The following is a 24,843-nucleotide window of genomic DNA, read 5'->3' as shown; positions in this document are numbered from 1 at the left end:
TGCAGAAGGTTGGTGGCGGTCTCTCTAGGCCCAGTCATGCAGGCTTAGAGACCAGTGGGTGACGCCCTGCTAAACACTGGGTGCTCTGCAACCTGTTGGAAAATGGTTGCTGGAGATTGCAGGCAGTTGCTAGCCTGAAATTGATCTTAAAAAAAACCCCAAAAAACCAAAAAAAAAAAGAACTTCCTTGCGATTGCTTTGGTCGCTAGCAGATTGCCGTGGACGCAGTAGTTTGCATGGATTAACACCGGCTTATCTGCAAATAGTCGTCATTTAAACGTCATCATTTGCAACAAGTAGCAACCTCCAACAACTACTTGCCAACTGGTGTGGAAACACATTTTTACCTAGAGACCAAGTCGCCCCCTGCTGGCCATTATGAAGACTGCAGGGTTTTTTTTTTTCCTTTGTAGATGTGGCAGCTAGTGCTAGCATTTATACAATTTTGGTCGTGTAGAACCAGCTGAAGTGATTTTTACTGACTGGTTTGGTGTTCTCCATGAACAACTGCAGCACCTTCATTTAGTTATTCTTGTTTTGGTTTTTTTACCCAATTACACATGAACCACAGGCCACTGATGGTTAGCCTCTGGTGCGCTGAAGTCCTTAGAGAGAAAGACCCCGACACTTAAAGGTGATTTAATTTAATTAGTAGCTTCAGAGACAACAGAATCCTCGTAGTGATGAATGAACCGTTTCTTTACGCTTTAGAAAAATCACTCATCGTGGGGACATGTCTGCGTGCCATCCATCCATCACACCTTCAAAAAGCCCGCGATAAATTAAAATCTTCAGATATACATCAAGGAAAGTCAAAAAAAGAAAAGAATACCAGGAACAAAGTGTGTGTTAAAAGCCATTACTTTGCAGTTTTAATTCTGTAATTTCCCTCATCACCTAAACATCCGTTTACCTGACATGACCTGGATTAACTAGTGTTTCTTCTTTTAATTTTTTTAAACATGTTGAGAAACACAAGTTTGAACGTGACTAATGTTTCTTCACTGTATTTCTGCAGCTTTAAAAAAAAAAAAAAAAAAAAGGTTTCTGTGAGACACTAAAGAGCAACAAACAGAGCAAAAACACAGCAGAGGGTGCTGAAGACATGAAGGGTATTGCTCGCATTTTGTTACGTTCCTTATTTTCTTATCCCAGTTAAATTATGTGCAAGTATTTTCCATCCTTCATCGTGCTGCTGTCACAGAGTTAAAAATGACCAGAAGAGGGTTGAAATGTCACAAAGAGAAAAAAAAAAAAAGCAAGAAAACTGGAGGAAAAAGGAAAAAAAAAAAAACCCAAAACAAAACACGGAAAGCACAAGCAAGAGGAGAAAGGAAGCCATTATCAACCGCTTTGAGAACAGACGGAGGAAAATTTATGCATCCAATTATTTTCTATTTACCTGGAAAGAGAAGTCGCAGATGAAAAGTGCTTCAGAGGACGACAAACCTTTTTTTGGTCGAGCTAATACAGACAGTCGTATCTACAGTAGAAACGAGACAGACAGAACCCACAGGGAGAAGCACCTCCGCCCGCTCCCTCCGTCCACATTTAGTTATTTACATTTTATTTTTTTAGTAGTGTTCTTCTTCATTATTCTATCTGTGGTGTGTTCAGAGACTTCTAATGTACACAAAAGGCCATGAGCTCCTCATGCCACGTCTGTCCATGTCCCTCCAAACTCTTCCAAGGTGGTTATGGGGGAGGAGGAGGAGGAAGAAGAAGAGGAAGGGTCGGGTAATATGTTACTGGGTCGGTGAAATAGAAAGAAGGGGAAATAGAAAGTGAAGGCAGTTGTCCTTCAGTGGTATCATGTGTCTGGAAGCTGATTGATGTCAGTCAAGTTGGTGTCATTGAGGATTACTTTGATTCGATCCAAGGAGTCCGCCTGTCGTATCCGCTCCAGCTGTACCTGAGGACACGGACAAACGGCGATTAATTCTCTGACACGGGAGGATTTCTCATACAGCACTTTAATGATTTAATAATCAAATATCATCTGAAGGGAGTTCTCCACATAAAAAATGCAGAAAAGTTACTCTTTAAAAAAAATTCCCCTCCCCATTTCTTTCTTCTTTCTAATTTTAGTACTTTTACATTTTGTTTTCTTCATTATATGTTATTTTTGTACAAGGTTTATTAGTCTTGTGACCCTTTATTCACATATATATGGTTCATGTGTCTATTTTATAAGGGTTAGTACCTTGCATAGCCTCTCAGATCTCAGAACATAAATTAATGCAATTCTGTGAAGGTCTTTGGCGTGGATCATTTATGAACAAGTAATCCCTTTGTGGTGGAGCTTGATGTATTTAGTTACATCCTTTTATTGGACAGGACAGAGGACGCAGCAGACAGGACAGAGGGGAGAGAGAAATGGTCTAAGGTAGACTTGCACTGAGGCCTACAGAAGTGCTGCAAGTTGTCATTTTTAAACATGAACAGCAGCTAATGTGAAATAATGTGTTTATTAAAGATTAAAAAAACTCTATTTAAGCCTTTAAAATGTAACTGACAAATAAATCAAAAGAAGAGTAAAGTAGCTGGTGAGTGTATATTTGAGTAAACTCAATATTTTGTGTCTTTGAGTAAGTAATGTGTTGTCCAAAGTGTTACAAAGTCACCAGTTCTTCTATAGTTTGCTGTTAAATTGACAGTGACGTCACTAAAACATTTTTTTCCCCCTCTTAGTTTTACCGAAACAAAAATATTTGCATTGTTAAAACTAACAGATGAAGACTGTGACTGAAGCTTGTGTTTTGTTTTTTTAAATAAAAATGATAAAAAAAAATGACTAAAACAGCTCGGTTGCTTGAGGGTTAAATATATAACACAGTGACTCTTTCCATTTCTTTGCATGTAATCTTAAAACCCGGTTAAAAGCAGCTGTGTCCCTTCTCCTTCATAATGCAAAGTCATTTTATGGTTTTACACTTTGGTCACCTCGGCCATCTAAAGCTTTGCCCTGCATGTGTTTTATTTATTTTGACTTTTAGTTTTTCCATCCCTCCTGTAGCGCCCTTAAACGTGCTTCTTTTAAATGTTGTGCTACTTTAATAACTCACTCAGCATCTGGCCTGGGACAACAGCTGGAAGGCAAGCATTTGGAATATTTACAGCGGTGTTACAGTTGTGATACTGCAGTGTCTTGTAGCGTGCAATAGACCGCTGGTTGCGACCACAGCTACAGTCACTGCTCCCTCAGTTGTGGCTGCACCGGCTCAAGCCTGCACCGCTGTGTTTAGAAAGATACGTCGAGCAGCTAACTCTCGAGCTCTGTGGCTGACCACAGCCGGGACTGACTGCAGATCTGATTGTGACTGCAGCCAGATGATGACAGCTGTCCCCGCCGCTGTGGCTGCTTTGTTTGTCATGACTCGGGCTGTGACACGCCGACTACATGCAGCATCAGAAGCTGTACTGAAGCTACTGCGCTCATGAGGTCCTGTGGTGTGTTTGTAATACATGTGCTACAGACAAACCACAGTTTACTCAGCAGAAACACACGTTCAGAATACCACAGATTCACACCAAGCTACATTTCAGGCAGGTAGTGTATAAACCCACCAACTGTACACATGAGGTAAAACACAGGAGGGGTCTGCAACAACCATGAAAACATTCCCCGTCATGACCTTTTGGGGGCTCTGAAGATTGTCAGAATATTTGCTGGTAAAAAAAATTTGATGTAAATCGGGTAAACTTCTTAACTACAATATTTTCAAATAAAATCTAAACATCCTGCATTAAAATTAAAGACAGTATTCACTCTTTGTGATACATTTTCATAATGGTTTGGTATATTTACTGGCTTGTTGTGTTTTATTTCTGTGTTTTTGTTTTTAAGACAGTTTTTATTAATAAATGGACGCGTTCCATATATTTCTCCTCTGATTTTTACCTGTTATAGTCGACTGAGAAGCTTCTAATACATATACATAAAGTTGTGGTCAGAAGTTTACAGATGTTATTTATATGCACAAACAAAGAACCTGAAGTCAACAAATAAACTCAGAAATTTTTGGCTTCACGGTTCTTCTGTTTGGTTGAATGTAAGCTGAACAACTCTAACTGGCTCGTTGTTGACCTGGTGGAGGTTAAACAGACAGTCGCTGCTTACCTGAAGGGTCTGAGAAAGTTTCACAAAGTCCTTCTGAACCTGCTCGCTGACGTCCAGCTCGGTCTGCAGCCGCTGGGCTTTGTCTTTCTCGTCGAGGACTTGACTTTCAAGTGCACTCTACAAGGACATGCGCACACAGGTTCGTTCAGAAAAGCTACACAGTCTCAGTATTTAAAATAAAATCCTAAAGTGAAACAGAAACATCACAAAACATCTGCTGAATATTTTTACGGGTTCTTTATTTTATATCAAACAGACAGGGCCTCATAAAGCTGTCAGTAAACTGCTGTCGTGACACGAGGTTGGGATTTTACTGAAATATGAGCTGCTCGGTGGATCAGATGCTGCATAATCTGTCGGATCCTGATAAAGGTCAAGGTCAAGGTCAAGGTCAGATTTATTTATATAGCACATTTCCAACAGCCGATGCTGCACAAAGTGATAAACTGTATAAAATCCCACAACAGCCGGGTTAGATGACGATGATGATGTTACTGATCGAGTTAAAGTGACTTTTTGGACAGGGGTGGTTGTGGTGGATCAGCAGATAAATGTGCGTGCCAAACACGGACCTTTGCAGTGGTGAGCTCTTTGAGCTGCTGCTCCAGGCTGATCCTCAGGCCCTGGAGGCTCCTCAGTGTCTCAGTCTTCTCGGCCAAACTGCTCTCCAGCTACAAAAACGATGTAACGCAAATAATCAGTCGACAAATAAATGAGATGCAGAGATGTTGATAAAAGATCAAGGCAGATTCTATGAGCAGTGGTAAAATTAATAATACGGTTTAAAGGCTTTGTTCATGGATTTTTGCCCACTGTAAACGACATCTGACTATATCATATCAGCACTGCATTTTATTAAGTACGTAAACTTTATAGCTCTTTATCTCAAAAAAGTCCTACGTGTGCAATAATTGCAATGACTGAACAAATGATAATTTCAATAAATGCAAAATAATGTGCCACCTACAGGACTTGAGTGTCTCAGTGGGAAAGTACAAAGACATTTGCTGGGTAGATTAGTGGCTTTATGTGTTGAGGCTTTTTTGGTCTCTTTAGGGCAGGGGTGGGGAACTCCAGGCCTCAAGGGCTGGTGTCCTGCAGGTTTTAGCTGTGTCCTTGATCCAACACAGCTGATTTAAATGGCTAAATTACCTCCTCAACATGTCTTGAAGTTCTATAGAGGCCTGGTAATGAACTAATCATTTGATTCAGGTGTGTTGACTCAGGGTGAGATCTAAAACCTGCAGGACACTGGCCCTTGAGGCCTGGAGTTCCACACCCCTGCTTTAGGGGATTCCTATTGGCCTAACATTGGTAGAAAAGAGCTGCTGTGCAGATTTTTTGATTTAAACATGACCGTGCCTGGAGAAAAAAGCCTTTCTTTTCTTTTTAAGAGAGTGCTTCTTTGATGTTTGAAAATATGTGTTTCGCTTGGAAAGAGCAACTCAAACAACAGTTCAAACAACAATTCCTGGAAGCAATCTTATTACAGGAAGCGCTCCTTCTTAAAAAAAACAAAACAAATATTTATCTTCCGTCTGTGTGTGTTATTTCTCAGCTAAGTTTGTTTTGTCTCACGGGGAAAACAACACCAGTTTGCTGCTAACCTCTCTTTGTTGTGTCACCCCATTTGCAAGATTATAGACCAGGGGTGGGCAACTCCAGGCCTCTAGGGCCGGTGTCCCTGCAGGTTTTAGATGTCTCCTTGAACCAACACAGCTGATTTAAATGGCTAAATTAGCTCCTCAACATGTCCTGAAGTTCTCCAGAGGCCTGGTAACAAACTAATCATGTGATTCAGGTGTGTTGACCCAAGGTGAGATCTAAAACCTGCAGGAAACCGGCCCTCGAGGCCTGGAATTGCCCACCCCTGTTATAGACCATATCTGCAGGGTTTCCCCCCTGTGTACGATCTGAGTGGACTAATCGGTCAAAGCCGATTCTCACCATCAGGAAATCTTTTGAAATATGAATTACTGTAAAGTATTTTCTTTTGATATACAGCGATGTCCAAAAGTCTTGAGCCACCCCTTATTTCTTTATAGTTTGCTGGGAAAATGAGAAATAGGTGCAAACATACCATGTAAATACAGTAAATACAGTACATAAGGGACATTCTAACTTTCTGATAGCTTCAAAGTCAATACTTGGTGCGACCACCATTATTCTTCAACATAGCTTCAACTCTCTTAATTTCTGTAACTAGTCTTCGGGTGTCTTTCTTTAGGCTTCTTGAAGGACATTTAAAGCTGTTCTTCGAATGTTGTCTTCCTTTTTTTCTATGCAAGATCCTCCATCTTTTTTTAGACTGGCCACAGAAACTTACTGCATATAAAACCTCATCACTGATTCTTAGTCCAGTTCTTTTGTCATTTAGTATTCCTCTGTCTCAAATGCATCTCAGGTCCTGTGTTAAGGTCTTTGCTGGATTTGGATATGACTTTCAGATATAAGACATGCTGTGGAGGTTGTTTTTTTTGGCCTGTCACTTCCTCTCTTGTGCTCCATTTGTCCACTTTCCTTAAATATTTTAAAGTACACACTGCAGACAATCCTGAGATATGCCAAGTTTACAAAAAGTACCATTTTATGCCTGTCAAACTGTTATCTTTGGCATTTTTCAAAGAAAATATGAAATGGAAACAAATTTGTGAAAAGCTCCTTGCAACAAAAGGCTTGAAGACAGAGTAAAACTGGATCTCTGTGAAGTTGTCTGTGCACACAACACTCATTCATCCGTTGATTTAGTTAATTAAATTTTTTATACTTTTTTGATTTGATTTTTTAATGAATCAAATCATTCCTTTGAAAATGATCAGGTGCAAAGACAGGACAAAAAGTGGGTGAAAAAGCAGCTAATATCCAACAAAAATTTCGAAAAACCTTCAGAAAGCCCAAAAAACGATTGTGCAAAATCCCTTGAAAAATAATTCAATGGAAGTCTCCATGGAAGCAAAATACAAAGAAACGAGAAAGAAGAAGAAAAGGGAAAGACCATCTCTCAACCATATCTCAATCTTGAGTGACAAGATGCAAAAAATTCAGCTAACGTTTGCTCAGATTGGTTAACTGCAGTAAACTAAGGCATTAATTTTAATCCCACGAGTCCACAGAGTGAAGCAGATTTCCTCAGTCTGCACGCCACGCTGCAGAATCCGAGTTATCTACAGAATCTGAAGACAACGTTCATCTCTGCTAATCCTTCTTGGTCACAGCACCCAGGCTGAATGACTTCATAGTGTAAAACCCCTCAATACCTATTTTATACCTTTCTATTTTTTAAAACGTACTTGTTTATACAACAGTGACGATACACAGTTACATTGCTGCAGTTAAACAAAATGCAACTGATACTAGAAGTCCTATGTACTTTGCAACAGCTAATTTGCAACCTTGACCTTGGTTAGGGTTAGAAGACCTTAACAACAAAAACAATGACAGCAATAATAATAAATAATAACAGTAACAGCAACGACTATAAATAAATAGAGACATTTAAGAAAAAACATTAAGAATGACAAAAAAGCCATTTCAGGGATCACAGATTTGCTTTTCTTTAAGTCATAATTTTGCTTTTGCATTAAAAATGTTAAAATCAGTTAATATTTTTTATTTAAAAGAAGACTGACCAAATGTTTCTTTACATTTTGGTGACGAGGTTTAACTTACAATCCTCATTAATAGCTCCCCTTGTGTTTACTTCCTGTTTGAGATACTCAAACAGGAAGGTCAGTTAAAAGAGAGTTTCTCACAGTTTTTTCACTACACAAGTTACTCCAGTAAAACTGGAAATAACGTTGAGTTTGGTGAGTATGAGTCAAACAGCGAGGAGGCTGGTGCCCCCTTCTATATCATAGTCATTTGATCCAAGTATTGATCAGTGCAGATTTATTTATCAGGATGAAGAGAATGACCTTCTCTGTCCACACACAGGTTAGATTAAAAGAGTTGCAGGTACATGAAAAAATAAAAACCTGTGCATTTCTCCCACATCTACATTAGTATTTTGATTTTTAGCATTATTTGAAGCACATTATCCAAATCTTTTTCCTTCACTGCATGACAATTTCACAGAAGACGTACCTGTTCCTTCTCCGCTTTTATTCGCTCCAGCTCCGTCTTCAAACTGGAGAAAGACGCTGTGGGAAGAAGACATCATTAGAGGATCACACGGCGCTCATCTGAATCTCAAAGCCCGGATATTCTCTCAGGAATTATTACGAGATCCCCTGAAAGTTATGAATAATGCAACAAAGCTGCTTTGCCCGGAGCTGCTGTGTGTGTTGAGCTCAAACGAGCGCACAACTAAAAGAAACAAACAGCACAAGCATGAAACACTCCAGCTGTTAATGACTACACTGACTCACTGGCCACTGACAACAGAACCGGCACCAAAAATCATCCATCAAGTGGAAGCACTTGTGTTTAAATAGAGATAAACCTCCTGGTACGTTGTAAAGAGTGTGTACTTTCTTCAGTCAAAATCTCCCAGAGAGAGAAGTCTAAAGCAGCGCAATGCAAACAGTTCGGTTTTACAACTAAAACAGGACATTTAGTTTTATCAGTCATCAGAAAATGAATTAACGACGAGCCCTTTCATAATGTGTACATGAACCAGCTGTTAATGCAAACAAAATAACATGAATATTACTGGGTCTCTTGCTCTAAAGCATTAAATCAGATGTTAAATATCTCCTTAACCTCTGAACTTAAGCATGACAAGGGATAAAGGATCCGTTAAAACACACTTGGGGGGAAAAAGCAGCTGTCATATAAATGAACCGTATTTTTCGGACCATAAGGTGCACCAGATTATAAGGCACATTAAGCGAAACAACAGTCAGATAAGTCAAACTTTACTCAACTTATGATTGTTTTTTTTAAATGTGCTTATCATTCCTGCACCGTTTCCTTCATCTATGAAAGATATTCTAAAGCCGTGACTTTATACACTCTTTATGTTTATGGAGTTTGTGCAGACAGCTCTACCAGATATTTATCCTGTAGTTGGCTGGTTTAAAAGGGAGGTATTCCCTGAAACTGCATACAGATTAAAGTATTACGAAATTAAATCAAATGAAAGGAAAAGCAGCAGGTTTGTCCACAGCCTGTCACAGCACATACCTCATGATAACTCTCCTCTTTGCTCAAGGTCTGTTAGTTATGACTCACTGCAAATCATCACAATGCTATGGCTGCAAGTAGAAATCCCGTTCATGATAACATGTATAACTTCTAATGCGTTATCTTGTAAAATGAAAGATATAGCAACACAAGGTGTTTACATTCCCTAGTGCAACAACAAAACAAGCACAGACACATCTGAGAGGGAGAAGAGCCCCTCAGCTCCCAACGGTGACTCCCAAAAAGAGCTGCTTTATCTCTGTGAACGTTTTTTGTAAGAAGAAAATGGTTTCTCTTGAAAGGTGGAAACACAACAAACCTGTCTCACCACTTCAGCCCTAGTGGGAGTCGTCCCTTGAGAGGGTCGTTGATTTATCATGTGCCTCATCACATGAGCCAAGGTGTGGGAAAAACAGGGAGTGGGGCATTATCAGCAGAGGTTTCGGGTGAAACCATTGTGAGATCTCGCCTCACCCTGTTATGTGACTTGTTGAGATCAACTGACACAAGATGTGAGTGGGCGTTAAGTGTAACCAAGGTAACATCCGACCCCACTTTCTGAAATCCATTTATTGTGGCGGGAATGAACTTTGCATAACTTCCGGGTCAATCTGCTGCATCTTCCCTGCGTCACCGCTGCTGCAGTCTCTGTGGTTGGCGTGCTTGTCAGAAGTTGACTAATTACTGACGCCATATTGCTTGACAGTGTGAAATAACCCGGCTGATTCATTCAGCGTTGTGCCTCCACTTGATGGCGAATCGGTTACTTTGTTTGTTTATTATAATAATGAAAATGCGGAGCCGCAGTCGCGCAGTCGAAACACCGGTAAACTAACACTAGGCCAGTGAAGCTCAAGTTTAATTACTGGTTTTATTTATTGAATACCTGTTGTTTTTGGTTTTTCACTATGGGCGAATGTTAAATGAACATTTCCAGAGTTGAGTCAACGATTTGATTTTTGTCCATTTTGGATGTTTTTTGTTACTTTTTTAATTGAATGCCAAAACAGCCTATGGGACTTTTGAATTGACTTAAATTCCTTCTAGATTATTGAACTTGTTGCACAACACTTGAAGGTTAGACATCCTAGTTTCAGTAAACTAGGCGGTGCGCAAGGTCAACACACAGCAAGGTACATTTTTGAAATAGCTTAACAAAACAGATAAGGCCTCAGTCACACAGGCCTGCAGACCTGTCAGCAACCATCTACCAACCATAAATCACAAGGGAAAAATTAGTATCCTCAGACCAGTTGCAAGTGGTTGCAGGAGGTTGTTGGCAGTTGCTATAGGACGTGCACGGTGGACGTGCACGGTGCTCCACCAAAAACCTCCTTGCAAATGCTTTGGTTGTGGTGACAAGGAGTTTGCATAGAATGAAATGCAGACTTGTCTGCAAACCTTTGCAAACTACTTGTCAAGCGGTGGTGAAATTGTGAGAAGTGTGACGCAAACCTTAAGCAGAGAGTATTTGCCTTCAAAATAAAAGCTGCATCTTCTTAAATGTTTTGTTTGGTCAGGCACAAATTTTACGTGAAGGTGGATGTTTTCCGTTTTAGGTTTTTTTGGTACACCACCCAGCACAATCACCAACCTATATCAACCACTTGCCAACCAGTCGGGGGACTGGAGGTTGCTACAAAGAGGCTAACTGGTCTCTAGGCCTGTGAAAACTACATTAAAAACATGTGAGGGGAAAGCATCATGTTAAATGCTGACTGCATCATTAGTCTGCCAACTAAGTCATCAACGCACACACATGCAGGCAGCTAAAGTGAGCTTGTTCAAACTGCTGATCATACCTTCCAGGATGTCTGAATGACAAATGGGGAAAAACAAAAAGCAGAAACGGAAGATCGTTTAAAAAGGTAGCAGTTAAAACACAAATACACACCCTATAGCTGATCAATGATTTAAACACAAGTTGATCGTTCAGAGTCTCACCTATTTCCTCCTTACATCCCTCGATCTCCAGCTGCAGAGTGTCCTCCAGGTTCTCCTTCAGGCACTGCTCCGCCTGGATCTGCTCCTTCAGAAATAAGATCTCAGCCTTCAGCTTCTCCTCCATGTGATCGGCCGACGTCCGTAACGCCACCATGTCCTCACGCAACCGCAGCACCAGGCCCTGGAGCTCCTGAAGAAGAATCAACGAATAACTTTACAACCACCAATGTTGACATCCCCGTCACCTCCGTCGTATACACAACATTTTCTTCTGATGTGATGCGACTGTTCTGCAGGAAATGATCAGAAAACCTTAAATATCCAGGGTACCAGTACGTACTTCCATTCATGTCACAGACATTAAATTAGTGCAGTTTGCTGTTAAAAATATAATATATATATACACTCTGCAATATTGATTCGGCCTTTATATTAAATATGGCTATCGTCTGTATAAATTAAGTTACGAGAGCTTAAAATGCTGGAAAAAATAAAATTTCAGTCACTCTTATGTACGTAAAACATGATATATGTAGGATGAAGGAAACCAACTGCATGGCTTCGCTTAAACTAAAGTTATTGTGTATAAAAAGTGGGCCAATTCTGATTGGGTTAGATGGGAACTTGTTTTTATATTTGGTTGATTTTATATGGAGTTACTCCGTAGTAGCCAGACAGAGGCATACTCTCCAGGGGGCCAATTTGTAACCCGAACACTGTATTTCTACCATACTTTGCTGAGTTATTGTGTTTGAAAGGACTCTATTTCACCATGACAAGTTTTATAAACCTCTTTCGGAGTACTATAAACTGCTGTGGCCTGTTTTGGTTTCTGAGAAATTACTGAACTTCTTGGATCATATTTCTCATTTGACAGGTACCCGAAACAACACCTGTAGAACACAAATTTATCCAAGCACACACGAATGATTAAAACAGATACCTGTACATGGTCATAAGCCATCGCTTGACGTCTAAGACTGTTTACATTTGCAAGTTATGTGACAGCTGGGAGAGAGAACGGGCAGTTAAATGACTCAGAGCAGCGGTCTAGACGTCCAGCTGTCAAAAAAGGAGACTCAGCTGATGTGGCGCTGATGGGGTATGCGCTCAAAAACCACTCAGTTATTGGGTCACTCCTCCCAGCCCCCCTCCGTTAATGGTTTTTGACTGGATGGTGCTACAGATGTTTCTGATTGTCGAGGTTTTTTACGAGATAAGACACGTTTATATTTAAACGATGCGACTGAATCCAACTAGTAGTTAGTGCAAATTAACGATTGCAGTAATGGATATCCACGAGGCTTTTGAATGCATAAATCTGCCTCTGCTCGCATCATGATGAATGCTTAGAAGCACATTTAGAAGTGGAAAACCACTGAATGAATTGCCCATCACATTAACATGATTTCTGGTATCCAACAGTAGCTGAAAAAGAATGCACACCTACTATAACTGGAGGAGTTCTGGCTCTCACAAAGCAGATTTAAACGATTACGTTTTAACCACCAACATGTTGCGAATGTCACAAGATCATCAGCCTCCGCTAAAACATGAGTCCGCTCTCTTTTGTAATGCTGAAGAGTAACTCAGCGTGAGGCTGAGAGTAACAGTGTGGGAGGAGATGTGTGTTTGAGGCGGGAGGGCAGCCCACGGACGTATAATAGATTTATGTGTGCAGCAGACTTTTTTTCCACCTCATCAGATCAGCTCAAAGTAAGCAGCACTGCTGTTAATCACCGAATGTGAGCTGGTGGAGCCACAGAGGTGTTACCACTGAAGCAATTAGCCGAGCGCTTCACTGCAGGGATCAGTCTGTGTCACTTTTATCGCTGTCTGTGGCGTGAGAGCAGACAGAGCTGCTCACGCTGCGACAGCTTTTAAATGAACAGTTGACTCTACTGACCGAGAGCAGCAGGCTGTGAAGGTGCTTTTATATTTAAACCCTGCATCATCTGTATTCTTTACCAGCTCAGGCTGGGTGGAGATGATTTACTTAAAAGTTGGAGAAACCCGGCGTAAATGTGGAGGAACTTTATACAAGGAAAATGCTTGTATAAAGACAGACTTGTCTTCTTAAAACCTGGCACAAAGTTTAGATTTGAACATCAAGCAGCATCATCCAACCTGCTGATGTATTAAGAAGCATCGTCCACTAAAAGCACTTAACAGAAAGGCTTGCATATGGGGCTATCGAAGACAGGCTCAGATTTTTACAAGGTGATTTTTTGGAGGGGATTGTTTTAATTATTTAGTCTTTTGGTTTAATAAGTGCAGTCGAACTAACATTCACCGAGCTATCTGGACTCTTCAGATTTCAACCCAATACTTTTCCTTGCACAGAAACTGTCTTCAGCAAACCAGCAGCGAATGGGAGCAGGTGATAAGGTTGTTCCATCTAAGCACAAGTGCAAACTTCCCTCATCCCGGCCTCCTCTTCTAATCCTCTAGCAAATCCTGGGTTGTCCTCCAGGGTCCTCTCCCAGTAGGACATGCCCGAAACACCTCACGATGAGGCATCCAGGCATCCGGCGCTATTCCCTCTTGAATGCCCGGCTCCTCACCTCATCTCTAAGGAAGAGTTCAGCCACCCTTCAAACTAAACTCATTTCCCCTGCCCCTGCATTTTTCAGTCATCACCCAGAGCTCATGATGGTAGGTGATGGTAGTGATCTCGTTTTAGGAGCCAGAGAAATACTGTTTGTTTGTTTGTTTTTTTACTTAAAGTCTATCCAAGTGTAAAGAACTGCATAAAAGCTATAACCATGAATAATTTCAGAGTAAACAAAACTACAAATCTAGACTTTAAACTGGTCTTTGGACGCCTCCTTTCAGACACATTTCAATAAGTACCACTGAAGTGTTATGGATGGTGCTGAGGCTGCACGTACTTGAACAGTAGTGGGCATTTGGAAGTCTTCTTGCTGCTGCAGTTCTAAATGCAGCCTGTGCTTCCCCTGCAGACTCTCGTTATCTCTCTGTAGTCGACTTAGCTCATCTGCCACCTGCTCCCTGGACTTCAGCAGCACCGCCTGAAACAAACAAGCACAAAGAATAAATCCTCTCGTCATGTGTCACTTTTTTTTTTATGGCGCCTCCTGCCATATGAAACCATCAGCCCGTGAACATATGTGAAGAGTGACTCACAGGCCAGTGTCTGCTTTTAGAGCCACCTCCACCTAAATCTCCCTGCAGAGCTAATATTCAGCTAGGTGTAGCTCTATAAATTCATTTATGACGCTACGACTTCTGCACATCAAAGCCACCAGAAGCAAAGGGGATGCCTCTCATCAGTCGAAGACAAGACTGTTTGCAAAGTCTTTCAAGTTACTTTGATGCCTGTGCTGATGCAGCTTGCAGAGGCACATTCATTATTGAGAATGCTTCTGTTTCAGGTGCTTCCTGCTTTTCCTTTTGGACAATAAGCTCGGAGAAGAAATGTACCTTGCTTAGAAATGCACTTCACATATTGACACAGAGATTTTTTGCAAAACCTCTGTACAGGAGCTGATATGTAGATTCGGACAGATGTATTTAAATTTCCTTTATAGAAGACTAAATAACTGCATCTCAACTGCAAATACGGAGGTAGGGACGACAACTGATGTTGCATGTTTATTCAAATTTACTTACAAAAAAAAAAAAAGCAATATGGGAAAACATCGGGCTGATTTAATGACTTTTCAGGGTTTCCACTTGTGAATATAATGCTCCAATATGTGGATCGGATATGAGTCTGATCCCGACCTAGAAATCATTGACCATGGGCTAACAGAGCAGAGAGCTAACAACAACTAGACATCAGTGTGGAGATATTTTACACCTGCTACACTTTTTCTTTGTATGTTTTTTTTAATTAACTGCAAACTGTGGTCAAAGTGAATCAACGTGAGTGACAGGCTCACACTCTCATCACGTTCATGTAACACTTGCAGGAAGCTTTTAGAGCGCTGACAGTAACATAACATGCTGTCAGCACCTCGCACAATATTTCACTTTACTTTCTTGTGTCTCTTGTCATCTCCGCTCCACACACGGTGCATTGATAAGGGCAACGAAAGAAGAAACTAACAAGACTGTAATTAACATCCGGATTCAGTTCATTAAAAGATATTATACTAAGAAATACGCACTGATTCAATTTTATCTGCTGACATGGACTCAGTCAGTCTTAATGTTTAAAGCGACACCAGTCTGAGACTCAGCAATTCTTCATAAAATAAAATCAACCATAAATACATCAAATAATGTAAATTTATTGAGTTGGCTTTTATTAGAGAGAATAAAGTGCAGTAATAAATGACAACGGGCCCAGGATCCATCATAATTCACTGGTTATTGTAAGGTGGGAAATGCAGAGAGACAGTGGTAAGGCTTTTTGTCACTGGTTGGCTGTATTGTCAACAATTAATTCTATCTTGAGCACAGTTTGGGTGATCATTTATGCCAAGGTCTCTAAAATCTGATCGATGCTGTAGGAGGAGCAGCGATTCTTGTGAACTGTGGAGGGTCAGATGGATGCTTTGCCACAGTACAAGCTCATTGCGCTCGTTATGCTTTGCAAGTGCTAATTTCACCGGGATTCTACACACTGCTGTTATTTACAGTCACACCAGCGTCTCAGTGTCCTGCACATCCTCACACACACACGCCGGCACGTGGAGCTGACAGAGAGAGCAGAAAATAAATCATGTCAATCAAGACAACGACAACATGTTTGTTACCTAAGTGTCGTAAAAGGTTCCCAGCAAGCAATACACAGAACCAATGTAACCAGAAAGGAAAAAGCGTAATTGTTTTCAGTCTTGTGAGTTCACTGTGACCACAGTTTGCAGTAAAGTAAAAAAAATGCTGCAAATACACAAATAAAAGCTGCTGGTGCAGCGGATGTGAAATACCACCAAACTGTTGCTGCTTGCGGCAGATTGTCACCTATATCTGATCCAACCTTTTGGATGTCACGTTGGACAAATATCCAGTAAAAGCCTGCTCAATTGTGACCAATTAACACCTTGAATACATAATATTCATGTGCTGACATTTCTTAATCATTCAAGATTAAACTGGTTATTAAATAAGCCATTGGGTAGTTAACTGGTTAGTTTAACTGATAAATGTTGTGCTGTACTTCAAAAACACTAAAACTTTTAATATTTTTGTGTTTTTGACTGTTTTAAATCAAATATTTTGGAGCTTAGCACTGTTTTTGATTGGACAAATATTGGGTCTTCTTAGGATTCAGTGCTGACTTAACACTCTTTAATTTTACTTAGTAATGCAAATAACATTTTCTTCAGCTGTGCACTTTTGCTGCAGACAGGAGCAACTTTTTGACACTGAAGCAAAATATTCTTTAGCCACAAGCTCTGTCACATCAGCAAATATTTGTAGTGTGGGAGGAACAGTGAAGTTACTTCTGTAGAGGCAGAAAAATGCAAATCCAATCATTAGTGCCTCTGAGGTGCAATTCAGTCTGGCAACACGTCGAATAAGTGACCGAGAGTCTGTTATCTGAGCATTTATTTAAATATGTGCAGACTTGCCAGAGCTGATATTAAGATCCAGACACAGCTGGCAGGAACAGGCGATACATAGCTCACAAATGAATATGCTGCTCACCATCTGTTCCTGTGTGTTCCTCTTAGCGTCACTGAAGGCTTGCTGTAGTGTGCTGAGCAGTGTTTCTGATTCCTGGACTCTCTGCATGAGGCCAGATACCTACAACACACATGCACAAAAAAACAACAACCCATCAATAAGACAAAAGCAAGCAGGCCACAGTTACACAGACATGCAATAGTTCTGCATAGGGCACAAATTACTTGAAATAGTGAGATCATAGGTTCAGGAACTAGTACACTAGTTCGAGCCAGCTGTGGGCAGTGCTGCACTAAATTAACTTCTGGTTTTAGAAGTGACAAAATGCATTCACACACTTTATTTTTCTTTTTTTAAGTTGGTGGTCAATGTGACACGTTCTGCAACAAGAAAATAATGAGGTTCATGTAGGGGCAACACAGAAGCAACATGCCGCTCTCAGGTACGCTGCAGGATGGCTGCACAAATGCAATCAGATCTCAAAGAACATAGAAAAAAAGTATATTTCTCCAGTACTTTCTGCAAGAGAACTGCCTTCCCTACAAACTGCATTTTTTTTTAGAAGTAAACCCAATAAAACACCTTCATACTGAAGGCAGACAGTGCATTTTCATGACTCTCTGAAAAGTGCATATGAGTGTGCAGAGAGCATGACTGCACAGTTTGTTGAACTGATTTGCTGGAGGCCTGAGCTGCACCCTGGGGTGTGCAGAGCAGCAGCGTTAGATAAGAAAGAATCTGTTATCACACATCATCTGTGGGCAAGTTAGCAACAACAGTGTGTTCGAGGATATTAACAATGAAGGGCGATCACATCCGCTCCACTCGACACTTAAAAGCTTCCCTTTTCTCATTTGGGCAGAGACAGTTAAGTAATGAAGCAGATTCTGGGAAAGCTTTTCTACATTACCGCTCTCATGTTTTCTTAAAGTGCGAAAATATTTGTCTGAACCAGTGACATCTAGTGATGTGTAAACGTTTTGGACATACTGGATGCTTCATTTCTACAGAGCCTAACTGGTAACACGGGTGGAAAATCTAAGTGTAGAAATTAGTTCAGTCAACGTGTTTGTGAGGCCACAATATGCAGAATATCTGCAGGGCTGTTATTACTCATTAAGCAGGGATGAAAGTTGGAAAACGTGCCGTTCACAGTGACGCTGCAGTTTTAAGTAAACAAAGGAAATGCACTCGATATAACAAGTGTTAAGCCATATCTATCACTTATTTAATTCAAATGTGTGCGAACGCCTCTTTAGATGCATGCAGACATATTTCGATGCAGAGGCTACCCAATCATGTGATCAGTGATGATTCTCAGGCAGAATAGGGAAAAGGATGAGTTGCTGCTTTAACTGGAGGAGTTTAAGTATCTCCCAGGGTGTTCCTCACAAGTGAGGGAGGGATGGAGCAGGTAAGCAGCAGACTGATGGGTGTAGCATTGATGAAGATGTGTTGTGGTGAAGAGAGAGCAGAATAAAGGCGAAGATGTCAGTTGATTCAGTTACACCTGTAGCCACAAGCAATGGATACTGAAGGAATCAGATAGTGGATAAGATTCCTCTTACAGGTGGCTGGGCTCTCGCTTACTGAGAGGGGCAAAAAAAGGCCAGTAACCACTGGGTAATTAATATATAATGCAACAGCACAAGCATAAACGCCGGTTACAATGTCGGCCGCTTACGTTGGTTACATCGTAGGCTCTACAAAGACAACCCAGAGTTTGTTTAATATACAGCACCATGAGGCGACTATTCGCAGAAAAAATTAGTGACTGACCGACTGAGGTGTTCCTCAGGGCTCAATAGAGTCATACCAAAAATTTCCCCTATAATTGTAATGTCTGTTAAATTACCCAAGAAAATTATACAGAGAGCAATAAGTGTTAAGAGATGTAACTGCCAGCTCTGCAAACCACCTGTAAACCACCACCTCAGTGTTGTAAAATCAAAGATGCAGTTGTGGTTCTTCTCGTCATCGCACTCACAGGATTGAATAAAGAGGCTAAAAGCTTCAGGCTCACAACTGCTGGCCATGCTGCTGTTGCCCTGGTAACAGATGAGAGAGCTGATGGGACTGGGCATATTGACGTACAGATGTATAGGATTTATTTGGTCAACGGGGCGTCTACAGGTATACAGAAGTTAAATTTAGGACTTTTTTGGATCTTGTACATGAACAGACAAACACGTATGAAACTGACTTTCTGTGGATCTGTGAATGAATATTAATCAACTACAGCGACAGCAACAGTCAGTATGGGTGCCCTGGATTGAGCAGGTGCACGGTGCTAAACTGTTAAAAACTGTGTTTCACCGTTTCATTGCCGGTTATTTCTCCTCCCGCTGTGGCAAGTCATCTAAACATCAAAGCAGTGCTGAGGCAAAGCTGCACCACCTGCACACAGATGGTGCCCATTTTATCACACAGGATGCCAGCACCTTCACATGTATCAACACACTACTGTTCGGAAGTACTAAACTTCCTTTCCACTGAGCCAATGCACTACACCGAGGAAGACGGCCTTAATAATTACACAGTAACAACATTTTTGGTGGTGACACTAAATAATTTGAATAACTAGCTTCACCAAAGGCCACCAGTTGCCTTGTTCACAGTAGACCTTTCGTCTTTCTTATAATAATCACCTAAATCAGGGTCACTAGTTTTTAATTACTTCGGCGAGTTCCTGTTTCCAAAAGTTGCTTTCTGAAGATATTATTAACTTATATTAATACGTATTTATTGAGTAGATCCATAATTTTAATTTAATAATTTGCTTTACTTTTTATACATTTTCTTTCTCCCACTATTCTGAGTGGTAGCCTGTAACCTCTGAGTAGAGCCCTTTGCTCTCACATTGCAGGTTTACTCGTGGTTCAAATGGTGTTTACCTGATAATACAAAGTGTCTAAAAGTGACTGCTGTTGTGATTTGATCCTACTGAATACTTCCCGAGTTGCTCCGGAGGAGATATCGGGGAAAAGCCAAGAGTAGGAGATAAGAAGATAAACTGTTCCAGCCATTGTTAGCTGAGAAAATGGGTCCTTTTACAGTAAGACGGATGGAGAGCTAACACTGTCAAGCGTGTCTGATGTGTTTCATGGAGATGTTGCTAAACTCACACTTCCTGGACAAGCATGTGACTGTACCTGGCTTCAGGGCTTTTTTCGGGTGGACAACGATGTTAATTTGAGCGATGAAGCACACGTCATCTGTGGCTATGGTGAAAGCCTGTGGATAATGAGTGGATCTGACAACTCTCTGCACCACTTACTGGATGTGCAGCAGAGCACACAACGCTCTCTTCTCTTTCCCCTCACCCCTCTAGATGGCTACCCTTCATTGAGCGTGTGTCGTGTCATCTTTGAAGTCTCAAAAAGACAAAAACACAAAACAAACAGCAGCTACGTGTACGCTGAGTGCTGACTGGCTGAAAAGTTGGCTTGAACAGGAAAGAGATTAAAAGTGTTGTTCACCACAAAGAGGAAGAAGTGTGGAAAAACGCTACCAATAAGCTCAGACAGACTGTGCAGTGGGAAGTTTTTGCTAGAAAGAAATTTTTAATCTATTATAACTTAATCTAAAGTTATGTTTTTGGCACTGCCTCCAGCTGACCTCACACAGCCACCGCATGTCGACGTGTGTTTACAAAGCTCGGCACAGCACCAGTGCCATGCTGGGACAACTAAACTGAAGAACTTGCTTGAGCTGTTTTAGATTTTTCTTGAGTATGGCAGCTGGGATAGCCTCCAAGACGATGGCTGGATGGAAATCCAATTAAAGTAACGCGTACGTGAGCGGTTAAGGCATGAATATTTTATTATGTTTATTTGCATATGTGGTAAATGTGGAAACTGGCCAAATCTCTGCTCCGTTGGCTTTGTCTCTGAGAAATAATCCGCCAGACCTCACATCAAATTTAACCAACGAATGAACAAACATAGCTAAAAGCAACTCAAATAAATCCCATTAGACTCCAAACGAATGATTTTTCTACAGTAATTATTCTAATGTCATCAACTCTGACTTGAGTATGACACACTGGAATAAAAAGTGGGGGTTTAAAGTCTTTAAATCCACACGGACATCAGAACCAAGAGAACACGTGGTCCTGACCTTAGCAGCGGTTTCCTCGTTTCCTGCTTTGACTGAATCTTCCAAATTCTGCTTCTCAGTCATCGTCCTCTCCAGCTGATCGTTGGCCTGACGTAGCATCACCTGCAGCTTCTTTACCTGTAGGACAGTAAGAAATGAGAACCCCTCTGATGAACATTACAAGTCAAACCTTAAATATCTGCTTGATGTGATTAAAACGCAATGGCATGAAAAAGAAAAACCCGAACCTGATCTCTCGTCTCAGCCTCCTGTCCTTGGATGGCCTGAAGCTGCTTCTCATAGTTTGAGCACATGTCGCACCTTCGTCCGAGCTTCCTGCCAGCATTTTTCAACTGGCGACAGATAAACAAGAAACCCATGTGATAAAAAACTACTTAATACTCAATAACGATGCTCAGCTCTAGGATGTAACAAATTAAGACTTTGTTATGACTGAAAACATGAAAAAATGAAGGCTGATCTCCTGATATCTGTCAGGATGATTCAGTCGGAAGCTGTTTTCAGCTACTCCCTTATTCACGAGGGGTCGCTTCACGGCTGGTAGCTTTCATGTATGACTTGGCAGATTTTTACACCACATGGCCTTCAATGCCCAAAGGGATCTGCCAGGGATCTTTCACTCGTTAGGCGGCTGTGTAAACGACTGCACTATTGAGCCACAACAGACTAAGAAACTTAATTAAGACCATTAAAAATATATCAAGCAGGTGACATGGCCACACTACTCATCTGATATTTGCTGTTCTTGTTTTACTACTACATTTAGTCAGCCATGTTCACTGTGTTTAGCGTTTATTATATTTCTGTATCACCATCATTTTACTTTAAGCCACTTTAAGCTTTCCCAACTTTGGGGAAAAATTTGAAGAAAAAGGAGGAAAATGTGTTTTCTGTTCTAAATGCTGGTAAATAAAAATGAGAAACACTCAAAATTGCACTACAACGTGCATATGCTGCTCTAATGTTGAGGTACAAAGAAGAACTAGTCAGGAAGTAAAGATCCTAAAGCGAAGTAAAAACCTTTTGCGCTGTAAAAATGTTACGTCCAGTCATAACCATTAAACCCTTTGAACCACCTTTGACCCCTGCAGTGCTCAGACCATTAAAGCTGTTGTAAAGCCTTGGTTAAGCACCTCTTGCTGTAGCAGGTTCCACTCGCTGTCACTGACGAGCCGGTAGCCGGCAGGCGGTAAGTAAGCGGTGTCTGGGGCGTGAGAGATGCTGGACAGCAGCGACGCCGTCTCCTCCTGCTCCGGGGTCATGGCTTTGATCGCCTTCTCCTGGTCTTTAGTCAGCAGGAAGTGACTTGTCGGCAGCTTGATTGAGCTAATTGAAGCAGTCTCTCCAAAACTACTGTCTGTCACCCCGCTGTCGGCCCCAACCAAGGGCCCAAAGTCCGACTCGTCCAAGTGGCCTGCTGATTTGGCCTTGTGGTTCTGGCCGCCAAGACCCTGCTGGATGGACAGCGAGGAACCGAGGCTGTCTGTGGACTGAACTCGCCGCAAGTTGTCCTTGTAAGGGTCCATGGGGCTGCCCGTCACCACATCAGTGTCTAAGGAGTGCATAGAGCCGTGGGCGCTGTGGTTCACATGGGGCTGGAGGAAAAAGCGGAAAAAGGCATCCTCAGGAAAAAATCTTTCATAGTATCAGATTTATTTAATAAGTGGGATGAAGCTGGGCAGACAATATTTTTTAATTCACCTTTTAAATATATAATTTACAGTAACACGCCAGTGGTTAATGTGTTAGTCTCCCGAGTCTCTCACAGCGTGGGCCTCTCAGTGCCCACATCCGCACCCAAAGACCTTTCCACGTGGTGGCTGCTGGCTAGCAAAAACAACATGATCCCCGCCTGCCTCCACCTCTTTTGATCCACATTTATTTATTCATTTTCATTTGAATAATAACTCAAGTTCAAGGAAATCCCCTGTAAAAATGTTGCCATTTTTAAAGTTCATTGTTACATGTGCCCAAGTCTGCCACATATTCAGCATCTGGTCATTTTCTATCATTGTTATTAACCTGCTTTCCTTCTCTGGTTCGTTCTTAATGAGAGTTGGCATTGGACGATCACTCGCGTGCATATAAAGCTATAATCATTTTTCTTCTGTAGCTTTGCTGCTTATTAATTATTCACTTTTTAAGGGGGTGAGTGTTTGGTTTTACTGGTTTAGTTTCCCAGTGCAAGATGAAGTGAGAAACCTGATGATCAGAGGTGTGATCTTCCTCTTTTGTTTGTTTTTGCCAGCATTTCCTGTTCCAAAATTTGTGTTCGGCTTTACAAGTTAAAAATAAACCAAAAAAAATTAAGTTCCTTGAACAGCAGCAATGTGGCATTTCACATGCTGAGCAGTTTGGGAAGTAAATAAATAATCATGTTGGAAAAACATGAGACTATTGACAACATCGTGATTTTAAAGTCTGATTTTTGAGCGGCCTTACAACACGGACCAGTCAACTGGCACTTTATCCACCGACAGCTCCAACAACATAAAGATGGCTCAGATGCTGATTTTTATCACGATTCTGTCCTGATTCTGCTGCAAAGTTAATACCATTTTCTTTAAGATCAGCCAGGCTGCAATGTGTAAAACGTTACTAATGCGAAGACAAGTTTCCCGACAATCTGACAGGTCTTTGGAAAACGAGCTCAAGCTGCTCAAACTTTAAACAGTGATCATAAATTTCTGACGTCCAACAGATTCTCTCCAAAAGCAGATCAACTATATATCACAACTCTCGAAAACTGCAAAACGAAATCCAGATTCAAACTTATTCCAGTGTCTGCACAGCTGATGTAGGCCGAAGGCATAAAACCATGACATCGTTACAACAAGACTTACAGCATGTCTCAGTAAACATGTTTTTCAGAAACGGGGATGACTGAAATCGTGCAATCAGATCAAATATTTACACTGAGATTAAACTGAATCATAAATGTATATTTCTCAGAAGATATTGTTGCCATTTCTCCCCAATTTAGGAACGATAGAGACACAACACATAACCTGGTACTTGAATGTGAAGATGGCTCAAAGCGAATATATTACAGACTGATCCAATTACAGACTGCTCAGTGGGGACGTATCAGATTACTCTCTGCTCTTACCTCCTCGACGCTGAGGCCGAGGAATAAGTCCTCCAAAGGCTCGGTGTTGTCTCCTCCGTTGTCCTCCTGCAGGTCCTTCACTTGACTCAGGCGCTCCTTTTCGTCATCCTCCTTGGATGGAGAGACAAAATGTTTGGTCACGTTTTGTTTTACATCGATTAAATTCCCACTCAGTGGACACTTAAATAGATACTCCTTTAAAATCTTAGATTCTACCTTAATAAATAAAATAATACTGAGTTTTACTGACATTATCATCACATTTTATTGTTATAAGGATATATTTGTTTCCTTAGCACAGTCCTAAATCCTATAGTGTGCTACACATGACCACCACAGCCCGGTACGCAGCTAGTCTTTTATGTGGTGCCAAAAGCAGCTCAGTTTTACCAAAGTGTGGACTCCACTACCTCTTTTTCAACAACACGGTGCCCGTGATGGCGCACAACCACTTCTGCTTTCGTGCGTCATGGTGGACAGAATCTGAGACGCGATGGTGAATTTGTTCCTACGGCAACTCGCAACAGTGTTGGCTCAGCAGCTTTGTGGCGTCGTGCCCGCGTAACGTTTTTGTCACCAAAGCCATTTTTCTAGTTGAAACACATGCAACTGGTTCTAGATCTATCTGGACTATTCCTGCTTTAGTGACAAAAGGCACAGAGTGAGGTGAGACATTTAACAGACGCTTGATTTTAAACGTGGAAGCTGCAAGTCGGAGCCAGGTCCTGACCAAGAGCATCCTCAAAACCTTACATCAGCATCCACCCAAACTGCCCAAAACTATTAAAGATGGACTGTTATGATCACTCCCAGTTCCATGTTTTAATTA

General features: G+C 41.2%; 1 protein-coding gene across 2 annotated transcripts in view; it reads right to left on the bottom strand.

Annotated features, from left to right (window-relative positions):
- Positions 1-609: 609 nt before the first annotated feature.
- rabep1 (rabaptin, RAB GTPase binding effector protein 1) overlaps positions 610-24,843 on the bottom strand; it is a 42,287-nt gene continuing 18,053 nt past the window's right edge. Inside the window, exons 8-18 of one of the 2 annotated variants that reach the window (XM_085364698.1) lie at positions 24,015-24,125; positions 22,039-22,500; positions 21,133-21,237; positions 20,906-21,022; positions 16,808-16,906; positions 14,080-14,220; positions 11,189-11,378; positions 8,204-8,259; positions 4,693-4,791; positions 4,121-4,237; positions 610-1,912 (exon numbers count right to left, since the gene is read on the bottom strand). In XM_085364698.1, the coding sequence (XP_085220824.1) occupies positions 1,811-1,912; positions 4,121-4,237; positions 4,693-4,791; positions 8,204-8,259; positions 11,189-11,378; positions 14,080-14,220; positions 16,808-16,906; positions 20,906-21,022; positions 21,133-21,237; positions 22,039-22,500; positions 24,015-24,125 (1,599 nt within the window). In that variant the 3' untranslated portion in view covers positions 610-1,810. Of the gene's footprint in view, positions 1,913-4,120; positions 4,238-4,692; positions 4,792-8,203; positions 8,260-10,701; positions 11,059-11,188; positions 11,379-14,079; positions 14,221-16,807; positions 16,907-20,905; positions 21,023-21,132; positions 21,238-22,038; positions 22,501-24,014; positions 24,126-24,843 lie in introns of those variants that run through there. The other variant, XM_085364699.1, reaches the window with a different exon arrangement.

Source organism: Diplotaxodon limnothrissa, linkage group LG10, assembly GCF_057381915.1.
Source record: "Diplotaxodon limnothrissa isolate DT_005_m linkage group LG10, D_limnothrissa_male_GT1.1, whole genome shotgun sequence".
Classification (NCBI taxonomy): Eukaryota; Metazoa; Chordata; class Actinopteri; order Cichliformes; family Cichlidae; genus Diplotaxodon; species Diplotaxodon limnothrissa.
This window is presented reverse-complemented; position numbering and strand designations above follow the sequence as displayed.